The sequence below is a fragment of the Ranitomeya imitator genome, chromosome 2 (assembly GCF_032444005.1).
Source record: "Ranitomeya imitator isolate aRanImi1 chromosome 2, aRanImi1.pri, whole genome shotgun sequence".
Lineage (NCBI taxonomy): Eukaryota > Metazoa > Chordata > Amphibia > Anura > Dendrobatidae > Ranitomeya > Ranitomeya imitator.
This window is the reverse complement of record NC_091283.1, coordinates 159,347,841-159,366,341: the sequence shown is the minus strand read 5'-3', so window position 1 is coordinate 159,366,341 and position 18,501 is coordinate 159,347,841. Positions and strand designations below refer to the sequence as shown.

The 18,501-nt window shown below is 49.0% G+C and overlaps 1 protein-coding gene across 1 annotated transcript; it reads right to left on the bottom strand.

The window, feature by feature from the left end:
• Nucleotides 1–342: 342 nt before the first annotated feature.
• Nucleotides 343–16,538, bottom strand: UAP1L1 (UDP-N-acetylglucosamine pyrophosphorylase 1 like 1). Its single transcript, XM_069747635.1, has 9 exons — nt 16,132–16,538; nt 10,156–10,360; nt 9,877–10,052; nt 9,493–9,665; nt 8,829–9,022; nt 8,376–8,516; nt 8,109–8,294; nt 7,963–8,029; nt 343–1,455 (listed from the first exon to the last, which is right to left on the bottom strand). The coding sequence occupies exons 1-9, from the start codon at nt 16,418–16,420 to the stop codon at nt 1,387–1,389; spliced, it is 1,500 nt and encodes a 499-aa protein (XP_069603736.1). The 5' UTR covers nt 16,421–16,538; the 3' UTR covers nt 343–1,386.
• Between the last annotated feature and the right edge of the window lie 1,963 nt (nt 16,539–18,501).

Below are 18,501 nucleotides of genomic sequence, written 5' to 3'. Positions count from 1 at the left end.
TTCCCTCCTATATTTATCGGCACTTGCCGTATACACCTTGCTTAGGATGATTAGGTTCTCCCACACCATCTAGCATACAGACAGTTTTTCCTCCACATTTCTCCTGTTTTATATGTGTCATTACAGTGTTTGATCTTTAAATTATTGTTATTGGATCTAATAAAATATACATTGCTTTTAGATATTATGAGTTTTGGGATTTTTTCACTCCGTTCTTTTGTCTTGTGAGAAGACTGATACAGTTGTGGAAATTTCTGCAATAAATATGTCAGGTAATCATACAGAATGGACGCCATAGATATTTTTCCATTTTTGTGCACAAGAAAAGAACACGACCCAATATCAAGAATCAGTCTCCAGTTTATTGGACCATCCTGGACTTAGAACGGACAGGATAGGATTCGCTTCTTTGATCTTGTGCCCCTAAGTAGACAGGTGTGCCAACAAATAATATCATGATTTATGAACGGCAGCATTTTATGGCACTGTCAGTGCAATTCCTATAATCCAGCATTTGATAATTCAGAAGAAAAACCTCATCATGTCTGGACTGTGGTAAGGTAATAAATCACTTTATCACTTCATCTGTAATTTCATACTGCACCCATTTACTTACGCCCTTCCCATGGATCTGGACTTTGTAAAAGGCGGTGGGTTTTAGCAAGTCCCCGTCGATAATTGGGGTGGCGCAACACATCAGTCCTCAATGGCCGCACAAATTCTGCACTTCTGCTATTACTAATGTTTTTGCTTCTGACCCAAGCAGGATGCAGCAGCTGTGCCTACCTATCAGTGTGGTTGATGAAGGGGCAAAGTCTGGTACTGCATTGCCGCTGATCTGCTGACATGGCATCGGTATTGTATTGTGTTGATGTGGCTGCAACTGACATAACGAAAGAGGGCATTTTACACAAATGATATAAAAGCAAGCATGTGGCAGGGTACGGTCCTCTGCATACATCATCAGATACTTAGACTGCAGTTCTGATACCTCCTCCCACATCCATCCTGAATAAGCTGCAGTGTAAAGCATGTAGGAGTAAGTGCATGAGGAGAGGTTTTGACGCAGGAACTGACAATTGTAAAATCAGAGGTAGTGAGAAATGCTGCACAGAGTAAGGCTGGAAAGAAGCCTGTAAATCTACCTAATATCAGGGTGATGTGAATACAGAGCTACAGAATTCACACCACCAACTGCTTGTCCTAAGACGTATACCATGTGTGGCTGATGTCCAGCACCAACCTCGATGGCGACCTCCTTCATTTTTGGTTTTCTAGTAATTTGCTGCCACACAAGGCAGTAATTCTCAGTTCTCCCGAGCCAGGTGGTGACGGATCATAAGGCACAATGACTCCTCTAAGCAGGGATCAGCTCTTCATTTCTTCCTACACCCTCTGGACATCCAGGGTGAAGGGGGATGCGATTTCCTTTTTGCTCAGATGCACATCTAGGCCCTGCAGCAGAAGAGACCGAGTCAGTCACGTCCAATGAGAGAAAGACCAGCAGTAATAAGCTCTGGGGTCTGGACAAATACCCCATATCTGTAAAAGCTAGCAAAATTATATATTAAATGTAATCTACTACAAAAAACTAACTCGCACCTCTGAACAGAATAAAGCAAGTGTGAACAGGTGTAAGCATAATCTACAGGACAAACAACAGAACACGGCAGCGTCTGTAAGTGCTGAGATGCAAACATAGAATGTATGAGATGTGAACTGCATTACCTATAAAAAGGAAGGTAAATAACGCAGGAGAGTCCATCAACCACGACAAGGTGACCTTTTGGTGATGGGACCCTAAACCTAATATTTATCAGACATATCTCTCCTGGGCTAAAAGCTACAAATTTTAGGGGCATGTAGGTTCCAGCACTAATTAAAAACAGGCCTCGCTCATACTGGCGTATAACACAGCTTTATTTTATCTAATAGCACTCAGCCCAATGTTTTTACTATGGGGCAAGTGCAGATCTGTGATTATTTTCTCATATCTATTCAGCGTGAGAAAACAATGGCAGCATGCTGCGAGAACAGACTCACAAGCACCCATACAAGTCTATGGGTGTGTGTGAAACATCGGACTGCAATCGGATGTCATCAGAGTGCAGTCTGATTACTGCGGATGCCAGCAATGGAGGAGATGCACAGTGCACTGACACTCGGCTCACACTCTTGACAGAGTTTGAACTGAGTGTCATTGGCATAATCGTCCCTGATTATCTGGAATGACAGAACATGCGCTTGTGTGACTCCGGCCTTTACAGACTGTGCACCCCATCCATCAGCCTGAGGCTATGTTCCCAACATTTTCCCTGCGTCAAACATTTCCTGCCCGCTGTGCTCCTTTATAACACAGAGTAAAGTGACCCGTGGTGGGTTTTTCAAATCGGCAGCATGTCAGTTTCTCTTGCGGGTAAAAGAAAGTTGTGGGTAAGTATTCTGTGCAGATTTTCACCGTAGACTTACACTGAATGCGAAAATCCGCAGTAAAAAAGCACATGTAATCTGTATCTAAGTATATCAATAAAGTTTTGTCAAAGCAAAAAAATTAAGACTTATCAAAACCAAAGCAGCTTTATTTAAAGCATTGCACACCAACAAGTCAAAAACGCATGTTAAAAAAACGCTGATGGGCTCTAATGAATTGGCCAATTTATGAGATAAGTCCCTTCCTTTTTATAAGTATATTCTATATAGCAGTAATGCGGTTCTGATCTCATATAGTCAGTGCTTGCATCTTAGCCTTACAGAGGCTGCTGTGTTCTTTTGTTTGTATAAAATGTAATCTTCTGTTAATATGTAGGCCCTCCGGTCCGGTGTACGCTACACCTCTGGGCAGGCAGGGGTTGTCTCAGGGACGAGATCAGTGTACGATCAGCGGGGAGCGCTGTGAACCTTACAACTGCATCAGAGGTGCTAGGACATTTTTAGTGAGGTTTTCACTGAAGGCCACATTTGACCCCCCATATTCTATATTTTTTACAGTTTTGGCCTATTTTGGGTATTAGCCTGAATCCAAAGGACTCAGGAGCTGAACCAGCTTCATACTTCTCACCTACTGTATCCTCACCCATCCCTTGTAGATTGTGAGCCTTCGCGGGCAGGGTCCTCTATCCTCCTGTACCAGTTATGACTTGTATTGTTTAAGATTATTGTACTTGTTTTTATTATGTATACCCCTCCTTACATGTAAAGCGCCATGGAATAAATGGCGCTATAATAATAAATAATAATAATAATAATAATACAACACTGGTGACCATTGTGTTATACAACCGGCACTGGAAAGTAAGTGATAAGAACTAGTTTAACTTTAGATGCCGTTGTCAATCATGACAATGGCACTTAAAAGGTTGGAAACAGAAATGCGCCTTTCTGACCCCTATAGTCCCCTACCCTCTACACAAAGAGACTGCGGGGTTTCGATGTAATGGCAGCTGGGAAGATCCTACTGAAGGCCTCTCATGTCTGCCTCTTTTGTACAGCTATGAAGCCTGCGGCAGGTTCCACAGGGGATCGGCAATTATACAGTACACAGTAATACTACAGTGCAGCACTGTATTATAGAAGCGATAAAGTGATTTCACAGCAATCCCTGCATGAAGAAGACCGGCGAAACGCGCGTTGAGGCGGCAGGCTGGGGTGCACGTCTCTCACCATACATAAGGTATACATTTATATATGCACTTTATTTAAATTATGAAGCTCTGCATTACATATGCACTTTATTCAAATCATGCAGCTCTGCACCTTTCACTTTCCTATGCCCTTCATTTAGTTTTCCATGCATTTTGCATTTATTTCGAGGAAAACTTGTGCAATAACTCCCTATTAGGCTAGGTTCACATTGCGTTAATGGGTTAACGCTAGCGGACTCTGTTACATGGCGAAATTGTAGCAATTAACGCCATGCAATGGATCCGTTAGCGCAGTGTTTTTCAACCAGTGTGCCGCGACACATGGTCGGGTGTGCCGCGGGGAACAGGAGTCAGCTGTTCTCTGTGCCGACTGTCAAGCTGACAGCCGGCATAGAGAAGCTGCAGCGCGCCGACTCCCGGAGATCAATTGTACTCGCAGACATCTACCAGCTGCGAGTACAATTGAGGCTCTGACCGCTGGGTCAGAGCGACGCCAGCAGCGTGATCAAGTCATGTGATCACGCTGCTGACGTCACTATCCGGCGCGCAGGAGAAAGAAGAGACCTGGTGGTAAGTGCTCCTGTGCTGTGGAGCTGAAGACACCGAAGATTCAGCGTGGGGTGGGTTTATGGGGAGTATGTGGGGGGATTTATTAAGTGTGGGGGGGGGATTTATTAAGTGTGGGGGGGGGGATTTATTAAGTGTGTGGGGGGATTTATTAAGTGTGTGGGGGGATTTATTAAGTGTGGGGGGGGATTTATTCAGTGTGTGGGGGGGATTTATTAAGTGTGTGGGGGGATTTATTAAGTGTGTGGGGGGATTTATTAAGTGTGGGGGGGGATTTATTCAGTGTGGGGGGGGATTTATTCAGTGTGGGGGGGGATTTATTCAGTGTGTGGGGGGATTTATTCAGTGTGTGGGGGGGATTTATTCAGTGTGTGGGGGGATTTATTCAGTGTGTGGGGGGATTTATTCAGTGTGTGGGGGGATTTATTCAGTGCGTGGGGGGGATTTATTCAGTGAGTGGGGGGATTTATTCAGTGTGTGGGGGGATTTATTCAGTGTGTGGGGGGGATTTATTCAGTGTGTGGGGGGGATTTATTCAGTGTGTGGGGGGATTTATTCAGTGTGTGGGGGGATTTATTCAGTGTGTGGGGGGATTTATTCAGTGTGGGGGGGGATTTATTCAGTGAGTGGGGGGATTTATTCAGTGTGTGGGGGGGGGGGATTTATTCAGTGTGTGGGGGGGATTTATTCAGTGTGTGGGGGGGATTTATTCAGTGTGTACGTGGGGGGGGGGCTGGAATTTATTTAGCATGTGTGGGGCAGGGTGCATTTATTCTGTGGAAGGGGATGGATTTATTCTATCGGAAGGGCAGTGGATATATTCTGTGGGGGTGAGTGGGGAGATGGGGGTGGACACAGTAGCGAGGGGAAAAATGTGTGCTGACAGTACTGGGAGCAACGGTGATGGGATGTGTGAGGACAGTATGGGGAGTCGGGGGAATGTGTCAGGGGGGAATGTGTGAGGAGGAAATATGGAGAGAGCAAAGGGGTATGTTAGCAGGGGGGGATGTACAGGAAGAGGCTATTAGAAATGTGTGCAGACAGTATGGGGGGATGAAAGTGTGAGTGGACACATAATAGATACTGAGTAGTGTGAGGGTAACAGCCAGGAGGAGACAGTATGCCAAGTAGGAGGAGTGTAATGAAGGGGCACAGTAGAGAGACTGGGCTCTCTATGAGGGACACCGTATGAGAAGGCAGTGTGAAGTATGGAAAAGAGAGAGAGGGTAGTGTGGATGGCATGTACCATAAGAGGGACAGTGAGGGTCATATTATGTGCTGGGAATAAAGTGAGGGGCAATTATTTACTCAGGGGCTCAGCCTAGGGCAGATATTGTTATTCTGGAGCATTATAATAACACTGCTATCTTTAAGGGTGTTGTGTCGGGATGTGCTGCAGAAGACAGGAGAAGATGGAAGTCTGCAGAAACGAGCTCTGCCGGTGGATGAGAAGAGTCATCATGGCATCTGGACAAGGTGAAGATGAAAAGAAAGAGGCGACTCCACAAACGTCATCTCTCAGGTACCTGGATGTAAATGTGTTTTTTTTGTGATACTAATTCTCATTTTTATTTGTTAGGAACATTAAAGGGGATGTCCAAGGTTGTGATGAGTCTGCAGTCATACTATGTGACTGCAGACTTCTGAATTCTCACAGTGCACACTGCTATCATAATTCTCTGATGTTGGTGATTTACATACATGCGGTCACGTGCTGACTAGACATGTGTGGCCTCATTCAATGAAAATGAATTGACTGAGGCCGGACACGTCTAGTTAGAATGTGGCCAGAAGTATCCAAATCACATACTTGTGCTGTCATGACCGTCCACTCTGGCCACCGGCAAGGGAGAATCCTGAAAGTGTGCAGTGCTTGCGCTGTGAGAATTCAGAAGCCTGCAGTCACATAGAATGACTGCAGACTTTCATCTCAAACCTGGACGCACCATTTTGTGCCATTTTGGTTGGTGGTGTGCCTCGGGATTTTTTAAGTATAAAAAGTGTGCCGCGGCTCAAAAAAGGTTGAAAATCACTGCGTTAGCGCATCCATTGACGGCAATGTGCTATCGGATCTCTAGCGCATCGCTAGCGCATGCCATTTTCGGCACGTGCTAGCGATGTCCCGTTAGTTTCGGACGGACCGCGGACGCTGCTTGCAGCATCCGAGGTCTGTTCCTCGCTAGCGCAGATCGGGTATCTGCGCTAGCGGAATCGGCAAACGCGATCCTTTTGGGACATTGCGTTAGCGCAGTCCGTAGCGCTATGCGCTAAATGGACTGCCCTAACGCAATGTGAACCTAGCCTTATAGTGGCCATACTAGGATATTAAATGGTTCCTAGTAGCTGTGTTGTAAAATACTCCTGGGCATATGCACTTTATATACCTGTATTGGGACAAATTATGCAATAAGTCTTAATATATTCTAAATTATTTATGGATATACTAATTGTTGATTTGTTGTAGTATCTTGATTATGGTTTTTATAAGTGAGTCTACATTATAATTACTGGATTGTTGCCACACACACAGAAATATTTTATAGTGTGCATAAATCATTCTGATTCACGTGGTGATTGTGTACCTCTCCTATCCTGCTTGGTTAGCTATACTCTGATTATCGATGATTGTAATCTAATTTGTATAATAAAAGTACTATTTTCCATAAAATACTCTGGATTGGGTCTCTTTTACACTTAGAGGTCTTTTTCTTTGTGATCCTGCATATGTTGTAGCTGTCGAACCGCCGCAAGACTTGCAGCCGTGGGGACTCAACCATATTATTCACGCACGCCAAAGACACTCGGTTAGCACATGAGCATGCTCAGATAACACTTTATCCGAGCATGTTAGCTCATGAGTAATAAAAATCTAAAAGAGAAAAAAAAATTGGTATCGCTCATGAGTAATTGTTCAAAGAAATAAAATATTTACCCTGTATGGTAAAAGCCAAAAGAGAGGGTCAAAAAAGGCAGTATCACTGTTTTGGGTGTTTTTTGCCACTGGACTTCCCAAAGAAAAATAGATTAGAAAATTGTATGGATCCTAAATGGTACTAATAAAAGCGTACAAAAAAAAACAAAACAAGTGCTCCCACATCGCGATGGCTCCCAAAATAAGGCAGATGGACCAATTTTGGGGGGCACATGTTTTCTGTAGTAAAACAAAAGCACAAATTTTATACCACCATAATGATACCGACCCGTAGAAGACATTTACTGAGTTACTTTTACCATGAGGTGAATGTTGTAGAAACAGAATCCACCAATCAACGTAAAAATATTTCAATTTTTTTTCAATTCATCGAATTTGGAATTTTTGTTCTTATTTTCCAGCATATTATGCATTCAAATTCATGGTGTTATTCAAAACTACAACTTGTCCAGCAAAAGAAGAACAAAGAAGTCTTCATACGGCGATGGAGACAGAAAACTAAAGTTATGGTTTTAGGAACAGGGGAAGGAACAAATCTCAATAGTGAAAGAGATAGTCTAATGAACAAATGCCAAAGTAGGCCATATGAAGGTAACAGGGGGTGACTAGCTCCAGACCCCAATCTATGAGACAGGTCGGGTACCTAAAACCATCCATACAGGAGAAATAAATGTGCAGCAAGAGGGAAAATTATTCTGATTGCTGCATATTTCTTTCTATGTGTGTCCCTCTAGAGAAAATGACTCTGGTAGTAGAGGGGTGGTCTGGGCCGTGTATGGTGGCATCACCAGCTGATGTGTGCGTTACTCTCACACCACTCACCTCTCCAAAATAGGAGATTAGCGGGGAAATCTCACACACCGCGGGGGGATCTTCCACGTCTGAAACCCTACAAAGAGGAGATGTAAATGAATAATAAGCAGAGGGGCTGTGGTGAAATGCACGGGCGCAGCTCACTGAACACTAACTTGGCGTTCTCGGCTATGGCACAGCCATTGGCATCAGTAAACGTAGCCCCGGCTTCCAGAGCCCAGCGGTAGTGCTGCCATAGAAGCGAGCGTCTCGCTGTAGTCGGGGTGTCCTTATTGGCCGTGTCTGCATTTTTTAAGGGGGAGAATTCCTCTTCCCTGATAACTTCAAATGCCACAAAGTTCCTGCAAATGAAGACAGAAGACTGGCATCACCCATACGGCTTCCGTCCATAGCATCAGGGCAGTGTGCAGAATATCACTCACTTGGCAAACTGGAAGACGTCGAACACAAACTTCTCCATCTTTATCCCGTTCGGTCGCGTGGGCTTCACCAGATTTCCTTCTTCATCCACATAAGGGACTTTCTTGATGGCTACATGGTATCCCAGGCGCTCCCCTAGGGCCCTGAGGAAAGGGGCACAAGGGTATTTAATAGACTGTATTGGTCACATCTGGCATGTTGTTTCAAAGGACGATAAGTGGCTGCCATGAACACTTATCTCTGGATGGCAGTATGATGGTCCACTGGACAGTATGAAGAGACCCTGCAGCAAAGAGCTGTGACCAGAGACTGCGAGACCCTTGAGATAAGCCAGTCACACACGATATACAGACTGGATAACTCCCAGTTACAGGCTGCATTACCATTGTTTGCTATCAATGAATTGGAACGTCACAGAAAAGTACGTACATGGCCCCCACTGATAGCGCACTGACCCGGCTATGTTCTTCAGGAAGTCCAGGGTGAAGAAATGATTGCAGATGTTGCCAGCGCTATAGGTCAAGCTACCATCAGGGTTACGCATCTCAGCTGTGACAGGGCTGACCTCGCTGTACTCCACAACCTGGTAGATGCCGTCCACCTGGCACACGACCCCGACTGGCTCCGACGGGTATGCCTTCTCCACCACCTGAGTTACCAAAAAGACGCATTAATAATGCATACAAGAACAATGACTCCCATCACCCATTGATAAAGGATAAAAGCAGCAAATATAAAAGGTGGCAAAAAGAATGTCCCCTGCTCACAATGAGGGATAGGGGATACACCAGAGACCACAGGGAATTTGGGAACCAGTGGGGTCTCTGTGACCAACTCGCTCCAGACTATCCTTTACAGGTCTACCATAGGAAAACCTTATTCATGGAGACGTCCAGGCCCAATATAAAAAGGGTATGAAAAAGTGCAAGTCCACGAAGGGTGGGGCACATTGTTTAGGCATCCATTCGACGGCCAGCGAGTATTGCACCCAGGCATGATATTTGCTATGGCTGGTTAGTCAGCATATGTAGTGCCCAGCATGAGGATGCATTTCACCGTACCAGACCTGATGTCAGATGAGGCCTCCACAACCCCTTAAAGAGTAATTTGGTCACTAACCTTAGCCCCACAATCAGCCCCTTTGGACACACAGAACCCCACAAACACGGGATCGGCCAGCTTCACCAGTATATTGTCCACACAGTACACGTGGATGTAACAGACGCCTCGCGCCTCCATGTCTTCCAGTATGTGGTTGTCAGCCAGGGCTCTGTACAGGCCGCCATTGCCATCTGGAGTGACACATGTCATGGTAGATATGAGGCAAATCCCCAATATAATATTAGAAATGGTGCAATCAGCGGCAGGTTATGACAGTTTATAGGCTGACTGTAAATAGAAAGATGGAGATATTACTAATTAAGCGACTAGACTCTATATTGGAGGCCAGATGCCCCAGGACTCCGTATAGCACAACCTCCCCCAGCTGCCTTCACAAATTACCGGGAGCCATAGCAACCTTGTCCTTCCTTTCCAAAATGGCCCGACCATCGAACCCGACTGCGGGCAGCATCCTCTGCTCAAACATGACGACATCTGCCCGATCAATGCCGAAGAAGTTGTGCTCCTCAAAAAACTCCTGAGTGGGGTTCAGGGTGAACTCGCTGGTCATGATGTACCTGAGGGGACGAGAGTTCATGTACAGATCACGGACCCTCCTATATACTGGGCCGCTATGTGCATTGTGGGAACGCTGACCCTCATGGATACAAAGCCCCTTACCATGGCACCGTGCACTGCACAGAGTGTTTCTCTCCGGCCAGCTGCTGCAGACGCAGGATGCGCTCCGCCTGGATCTGGTACAGAGTCTTCCCACTGGGCAGCCCCACATTGTACATGCCTTTGGGGTACGTCACTCCCAGACGTGTGCCCTGACCCCCGGCCAGCAGCAGGACGGCCACCTTGTTTTCTGAGATCTGGCGGTAACCTGTAAGACATGATAATTAGACCATGAAGACCACAGTCCAGTGAGCCCCAGCGGCCATCATCAGAATAAAATGGAGGCTTCCGATAATCCGGCACTTCTGTCGCCTCCTGCAGTTAAAGTGGGAGTTTAGTCAGTGCACTATGATTATGTGTATAGTATAGTATGTATATATACGGCACATACTATTAGTGAGTACTGACATCACAAGACACGGCCTGTATCCTGAGCGCCCCTACTAACCAGTAACCCTGCCCCTGGGGGAACAGCGCATACAAGGGTCACACTGGGGGGCACAGGATATAGAATGGCAACACGGGGGGGGGGGGGGGGGGCACAACATATACAAGGGTCACACAAGGGGGTCACAGAGTATAGAATGTCCATACAGGGGGGGCACGGGGTATAGAATGGTCACACTTGGGGGCACAGGGTATATAATGGTCACACTGGGGGCACAGTAGTAGGCTGCGGACTGATTCCCATTTTATTGTATTCTGTAGATTACAAGACATGCAGATATCGCACAATATAAAGGGGGCAGGGCAGCTTATCACACACCATAGTGGCACCAACGGGTACAAGGTCTAAGATTACTGCAGTAAATACAATGTGAGGGGCTCACACATGTGTACAGGGCACTATGCATGGGATTTAGGTGCAGACAGATGCTGAGCGCTGCCCTCACAAATACCCCCCCTATCTTCTGTTATCGGGGCACAAAGTCACTCCCCGTCAGGTCACTCCCCATTCTCCTCCCCCTCTCGGGTCACTCCCCCTCCTCCCCCTCTCGGGTCATTCCCCCTCCTCCCCCTTTCGGGTCACTCCCCCTCCTGGGTCACTCCCCCTCCTCCCCCTCTCGGGTCACTCCCCCTCCTCCCCCTCTCGGGTCACTCCCCCTCCTCCCCCTCTCGGGTCACTACCCCTCCTCTCCCTCTCGGGTCACTCCCTCTCTCGGGTCACTCCCCCTCTCGGGTCGCAAGCATCTTCTCCCACCCCCTCGGGTCACTCCCCCTCTCGGGTCGCAAGCATTTTCTCCCACCCCCTCGGGTCACTCCCCTTCCTCCCCCTCTCGGGGCACTCCCCCTCCTCCCCTCTTGGGTCACTCCTCCTCCTCCCCCTCTCGGGTCACTCTCCCTCCTCCCCCTCTCGGGTCGCAAGCATCTTCTCCCACCCCCTCGGGTCACTCCCCTTCTTCCCCCTCTCGGGGCACTCCCCCTCACGGGTCACTCCCCCTCACGGGTCACTCCTCCTCACGGGTCACTCCTCCTCCTCCTCCCCCTCTCGGGTCACTCCCCCACCTTCCCCTCTCGGGTCGCAAGCATCTTCTCCCACCCCCTTGGGTCACTCCCCTTCCTCCCCCTCTCGGGGCACTCCTCCTCCTCCCCCTCTCGGGTCACTCCTCCTCCCCCTCTCGGGTCGCTCCCCCACCTTCCCCTCTCGGGTCGCTCCCCCTCCCCCCTCTCTCTCGGGTCGCTCCCCCTCCCCCCCTCTCTCTCGGGTCGCTCCCCCTCCCCCCCTCTCTCGGGTCGCTCCCCCTCCCCCTCTCTCTCGGGTCGCTCCCCCTCCCCCCCCTCTCTCGGGTCGCTCCCCCTCCCCCCCTCTCTCGGGTCGCTCCCCCTCCCCCCCTCTCTCGGGTCGCTCCCCCTCCCCCCCCCTCTCGGGTCGCTCCCCCTCCCCCCCTCTCGGGTCGCTCCCCCTCCCCCCCCTCTCGGGTCGCTCCCCCTCCCCCCCTTCTCGGGTCGCTCCCCCTCCCCCCCCTCTCGGGTCACTCCCCCTCCCCCCCCCTCTCGGGTCACTCCCCCTCCCCCCCTCTCGGGTCACTCCCCCTCCCCCCCCTCTCGGGTCACTCCCCCTCCCCCCCCTCTCGGGTCACTCATAGTAACATAGTAACATAGTTAGTAAGGCCGAAAAAAGACATTTGTCCATCCAGTTCAGCCTATATTCCATCATAATAAATCCCCAGATCTACGTCCTTCTACAGAACCTAATTGTATGATACAATATTGTTCTGCTCCAGGAAGACATCCAGGCCTCTCTTGAACCCCTCGACTGAGTTCGCCATCACCACCTCCTCAGGCAAGCAATTCCAGATTCTCACTGCCCTAACAGTAAAGAATCCTCTTCTATGTTGGTGGAAAAACCTTCTCTCCTCCAGACGCAAAGAATGCCCCCTTGTGCCCGTCACCTTCCTTGGTATAAACAGATCCTCAGCGAGATATTTGTATTGTCCCCTTATATACTTATACATGGTTATTAGATCGCCCCTCAGTCGTCTTTTTTCTAGACTAAATAATCCTAATTTCGCTAATCTATCTGGGTATTGTAGTTCTCCCATCCCCTTTATTAATTTTGTTGCCCTCCTTTGTACTCTCTCTAGTTCCATTATATCCTTCCTGAGCACCGGTGCCCAAAACTGGACACAGTACTCCATGTGCGGTCTAACTAGGGATTTGTACAGAGGCAGTATAATGCTCTCATCATGTGTATCCAGACCTCTTTTAATGCACCCCATGATCCTGTTTGCCTTGGCAGCTGCTGCCTGGCACTGGCTGCTCCAGGTAAGTTTATCATTAACTAGGATCCCCAAGTCCTTCTCCCTGTCAGATTTACCCAGTGGTTTCCCATTCAGTGTGTAATGGTGACATTGATTCATTCTTCCCATGTGTATAACCTTACATTTATCATTGTTAAACCTCATCTGCCACCTTTCAGCCCAAGTTTCCAACTTATCCAGATCCATCTGCAGCAGAATACTATCTTCTCTTGTATTAACTGCTTTACATAGTTTTGTATCATCTGCAAATATCGATATTTTACTGTGTAAACCTTCTACCAGATCATTAATGAATATGTTGAAGAGAACAGGTCCCAATACTGACCCCTGCGGTACCCCACTGGTCACAGCGACCCAGTTAGAGACTATACCATTTATAACCACCCTCTGCTTTCTATCACTAAGCCAGTTACTAACCCATTTACACACATTTTCCCCCAGACCAAGCATTCTCATTTTGTGTACCAACCTCTTGTGCGGCACGGTATCAAACGCTTTGGAAAAATCGAGATATACCACGTCCAATGACTCACCGTGGTCCAGTCTATAGCTTACCTCTTCATAAAAACTGATTAGATTGGTTTGACAGGAGCGATTTCTCATAAACCCATGCTGATATGGAGTTAAACAGTTATTCTCATTGAGATAATCCAGAATAACATCCCTCAGAAACCCTTCAAATATTTTACCAACAATAGAGGTTAGACTTACTGGCCTATAATTTCCAGGTTCACTTTTAGAGCCCTTTTTGAATATTGGCACCACATTTGCTATGCGCCAATCCTGCGGAACAGACCCTGTCGCTATAGAGTCACTAAAAATAAGAAATAATGGTTTATCTATTACATTACTTAGTTCTCTTAGTACTCGTGGGTGTATTCCATCCGGACCCGGAGATTTATCTATTTTAATCTTATTTAGCCGGTTTCGCACCTCTTCTTGGGTTAGATTGGTGACCCTTAATATAGGGTTTTCATTGTTTCTTGGGATTTCACCTAGCATTTCATTTTCCACCGTGAATACCGTGGAGAAGAAGGTGTTTAATATGTTAGCTTTTTCCTCGTCATCTACAACCATTCTTTCCTCACTATTTTTTAAGGGGCCTACATTTTCAGTTTTTATTCTTTTACTATTGATATAGTTGAAGAACAGTTTGGGATTAGTTTTACTCTCCTTAGCAATGTGCTTCTCTGTTTCCTTTTTGGCAGCTTTAATTAGTTTTTTAGATAAAGTATTTTTCTCCCTATAGTTTTTTAGAGCTTCAATGGTGCCATCCTGCTTTAGTAGTGCAAATGCTTTCTTTTTACTATTAATTGCCTGTCTTACTTCTTTGTTTAGCCACATTGGGTTTTTCCTATTTCTAGTCCTTTTATTCCCACAAGGTATAAACCGCTTACACTGCCTATTTAGGATGTTCTTAAACATTTTCCATTTAATATCTGTATTCTTATTTCTGAGGATATTGTCCCAGTCTACCAGATTAAGGGCATCTCTAAGCTGTTCAAACTTTGCCTTCCTAAAGTTCAGTGTTTTTGTGACTCCCTGACAAGTGCCCCTAGTGAAAGACAGGTGAAACTGCACAATATTGTGGTCGCTATTTCCTAGATGCCCAACCACCTGCAGATTTGTTATTCTGTCAGGTCTATTAGATAGTATTAGGTCTAAAAGTGCTGCTCCTCTGGTTGGATTCTGCACCAATTGTGAAAGATCATTTTTCTTGGTTATTAGCAGAAACCTGTTGCCTTTATGGGTTTCACAGGTTTCTGTTTCCCAGTTAATATCCGGGTAGTTAAAGTCCCCCATAACCAGGACCTCATTATGGGTTGCAGCTTCATCTATCTGCTTTAGAAGTAGACTTTCCATGGTTTCTGTTATATTTGGGGGTTTGTAACAGACCCCTCCCCTCTCGGGTCACTCCCGCTCCCCCCCCTCTCGGGTCACTCCCGCTCCCCCCCCTCTCGGGTCACTCCCCCTCCCCCCCCTCTCGGGTCACTCCCCCTCCCCCCCCCTCTCGGGTCATTCCCCCTCCCCCTCCCCCCCCTCTCGGGTCACTCCCCCTCCCCTCTCGGGTCACTCCCCCTCCCCCCCTCTCGGGTCACTCCCCCCCCTTGGGTCACTCCCCCTCCCCCCCCTCTCGGGTCACTCCCCCTCCCCCCCTCGGGTCACTCCCCCTCCCCCCCTCTCGGGTCACTCCCCCTCCCCCCCTCTCGGGTCACTCCCCCCCCTCTCGGGTCACTCCCCCTCCCCCCCCTCTCGGGTCACTCCCCCTCCCCCCCTCTCGGGTCACTCCCCCTCCCCCCCCCTCTCGGGTCACTCCCCCTCCCCCCCCCCTCTCGGGTCACTCCCCCTCCCCCCTCTCGGGTCACTCCCCCTCCCCCCCTCTCGGGTCACTCCCCCTCCCCCCCGTCTCGGGTCACTCCCCCTCCCCCCCCGTCTCGGGTCACTCCCCCTCCCCCCCCTCTCGGGTCACTCCCCCTCCCCCCCCTCTCGGGTCACTCCCCCTCCCCCCCCCTCTCGGGTCACTCCCCCTCCCCCCCTCTCGGGTCACTCCCCCTCCCCCCCTCTCGGGTCACTCCCCCTCCCCCCCCTCTCTGGTCACTCCCCCTCCCCCCCCTTTCTGGTCACTCCCCCTCCCCCCCCTTTCTGGTCACTCCCCCTCCCCCCCCCCCTGGTCACTCCCCCTCCCCCCCCCTCTCTGGTCACTCCCCCTCCCCCCCCTCTCTGGTCACTCCCCCTCCCCCCCCTCTCTGGTCACTCCCCCTCCCCCCCCTCTCTGGTCACTCCCCCTCCCCCCCCCCCTCCCCCCCCTCTCTGGTCACTCCCCCTCCCCCCCCTCTCTGGTCACTCCCCCTCCCCCCCCCTCTCTGGTCACTCCCCCTCCCCCCCCCTCTCTGGTCACTCCCCCTCCCCCCCCCTCTCTGGTCACTCCCCCTCCCCCTCCCCCCCCCTCTCTGGTCACTCCCCCTCCCCCCCCCCTCTCGGGTCACTCCCCCCCCCTCTCGGGTCACTCCCCCTCCCCCCCCCTCTCGGGTCACTCCCCCTCCCCCCCCCCCCCCCTCTCGGGTCACTCCCCCTCCCCCCCTCTCTGGTCACTCCCCCTCCCTCTCTGGTCACTCCCCCTCCCCCCCCCTCTCGGGTCACTCCCCCTCCCCCCCCTCTCGGGTCACTTCCCCTCTCGGGTCGCAAGCATCTTCTCCCGCCCCCTCGGGTCACTCACCCTCCTCCTCCCAGGCTCTCCGCTCCTCCAGGTTGTTCCTCCGGACGCTCCCCATGAATTCTGCCGGTACAGGGCGCATCCTGTCGTCCAGCCGTTGGGGGGCGCTGCTCTCCTGCACATAGGCTTGCAGTGCCCGGCCGCAGTGCTCCCGCAGCTCCCGGGCGTCCAGCAGCCTGAGCTCCGATAGTAGTGACTCCCGCTGCCCGGAGCCCAGCTCTTCCCAGAAGCTCAGCAGCTGCTCCTGCTCGGCCTCCTGCAGTCTCCGCCGGATCTCCCGCTCACACTCCATGGCGCTGGTCCGTTACTATAGAAACTGGAGAGACTACGGAGCCCTCCGGTAACTATGGAGACCAGGAGTTCACTGATCACCTGAGGATCCCGGAGCTGGGGCGGAGACGGCCGGAACTGCGGGGGGCGGGCTCTCTGGCGTCACGTGACTAGGGCTCTCCATATGAATTCACTGGGCGGGAACCTCATGAGGTAGAAGCTGCTGCTGAGGTAAGAAGAAGTTACCAGTCACGGGCTGCTCTGCAGCGAGCTGGTGTGTGCGGAGGTGTGTGTCCCCCATATATTACCCACCACAATAATGTCAGTCACCATACCGCCATAACAGTGTGAGCCACAATACCCCCATAATAATGTCAGTCACCGTACCGCCATAACAGTGTGAGCCACAATACCCCCATAATAATGTCAGTCACCGTACCGCCATAACAGTGTGAGCCACAATACCCCCATAATAATGTGAGCCACAATACCCCCACAATAATGTCGGTCACAGTACCTCTATAGTAATGTCAGTCACACTGCCTCTATAGTAATGTCAGTCACACTGCCTCTATAGTAATGTCAGTCACACTGCCTCTATAGTAATGTCAGTCACAGTGCCTCTATAGTAATGTCAGTCACACTGCCTCTATAGTAATGTCAGTCACACTGCCTCTATAGTAATGTCAGTCACACTGCCTCTATAGTAATGTCAGTCACACTGCCTCTATAGTAATGTCAGTCACACTGCCTCTATAGTAATGTCAGTCACACTGCCTCTATAGTAATGTCAGTCACACTGCCTCTATAGTAATGTCAGTCACACTGCCTCTATAGTAATGTCAGTCACACTGCCTCTATAGTAATGTCAGTCACACTGCCTCTATAGTAATGTCAGTCACAGTGCCTCTATAGTAATGTCAGTCACAGTGCCTCTATAGTAATGTCAGTCACACTGCCTCTATAGTAATGTCAGTCACACTGCCTCTATAGTAATGTCAGTCACAGTGCCTCTATAGTAATGTCAGTCACACTGCCTCTATAGTAATGTCAGTCACACTGCCTCTATAGTAATGTCAGTCACACTGCCTCTATAGTAATGTCAGTCACAGTGCCTCTATAGTAATGTCAGTCACAGTGCCTCTATAGTAATGTCAGTCACACTGCCTCTATAGTAATGTCAGTCACACTGCCTCTATAGTAATGTCAGTCACACTGCCTCTATAGTAATGTCAGTCACACTGCCTCTATAGTAATGTCAGTCACACTGCCTCTATAGTAATGTCAGTCACACTGCCTCTATAGTAATGTCAGTCACAGTGCCTCTATAGTAATGTCAGTCACAGTGCCTCTATAGTAATGTCAGTCACAGTGCCTCTATAGTAATGTCAGTCACACTGCCTCTATAGTAATGTCAGTCACAGTGCCTCTATAGTAATGTCAGTCACACTGCCTCTATAGTAATGTCAGTCACACTGCCTCTATAGTAATGTCAGTCACACTGCCTCTATAGTAATGTCAGTCACACTGCCTCTATAGTAATGTCAGTCACACTGCCTCTATAGTAATGTCAGTCACACTGCCTCTATAGTAATGTCAGTCACACTGCCTCTATAGTAATGTCACACTGCCTCTATAGTAATGTCACACTGCCTCTATAGTAATGTCAGTCACAGTGCCTCTATAGTAATGTCAGTCACAGTGCCTCTATAGTAATGTCAGTCACACTGCCTCTATAGTAATGTCAGTCACAGTGCCTCTATAGTAATGTCAGTCACAGTGCCTCTATAGTAATGTCAGTCACACTGCCTCTATAGTAATGTCAGTCACACTGCCTCTATAGTAATGTCAGTCACAGTGCCTCTATAGTAATGTCAGTCACAGTGCCTCTATAGTAATGTCAGTCACACTGCCTCTATAGTAATGTCAGTCACACTGCCTCTATAGTAATGTCAGTCACACTGCCTCTATAGTAATGTCAGTCACACTGCCTCTATAGTAATGTCAGTCACACTGCCTCTATAGTAATGTCAGTCACACTGCCTCTATAGTAATGTCAGTCACACTGCCTCTATAGTAATGTCAGTCACACTGCCTCTATAG

What these genes read in the sequence shown, in the direction of transcription:
- UAP1L1 (XM_069747635.1), bottom strand. Translation starts at nt 16,420, where the DNA reads ATGGAGTGTGAGCGGGAGATCCGGCGGAGACTGCAGGAGGCCGAGCAG. An exon ending in GAGAGCCTGGGAGGAGGAGG is followed by an intron (nt 10,361 to 16,131) that starts GTGAGTGACCCG and finishes CATGTCTTACAG; the next exon opens with GTTACCGCCAGATCTCAGAA. An exon ending in GACGTCTTCCAGTTTGCCAA is followed by an intron (nt 8,295 to 8,375) that starts GTGAGTGATATT and finishes CTTCATTTGCAG; the next exon opens with GAACTTTGTGGCATTTGAAG.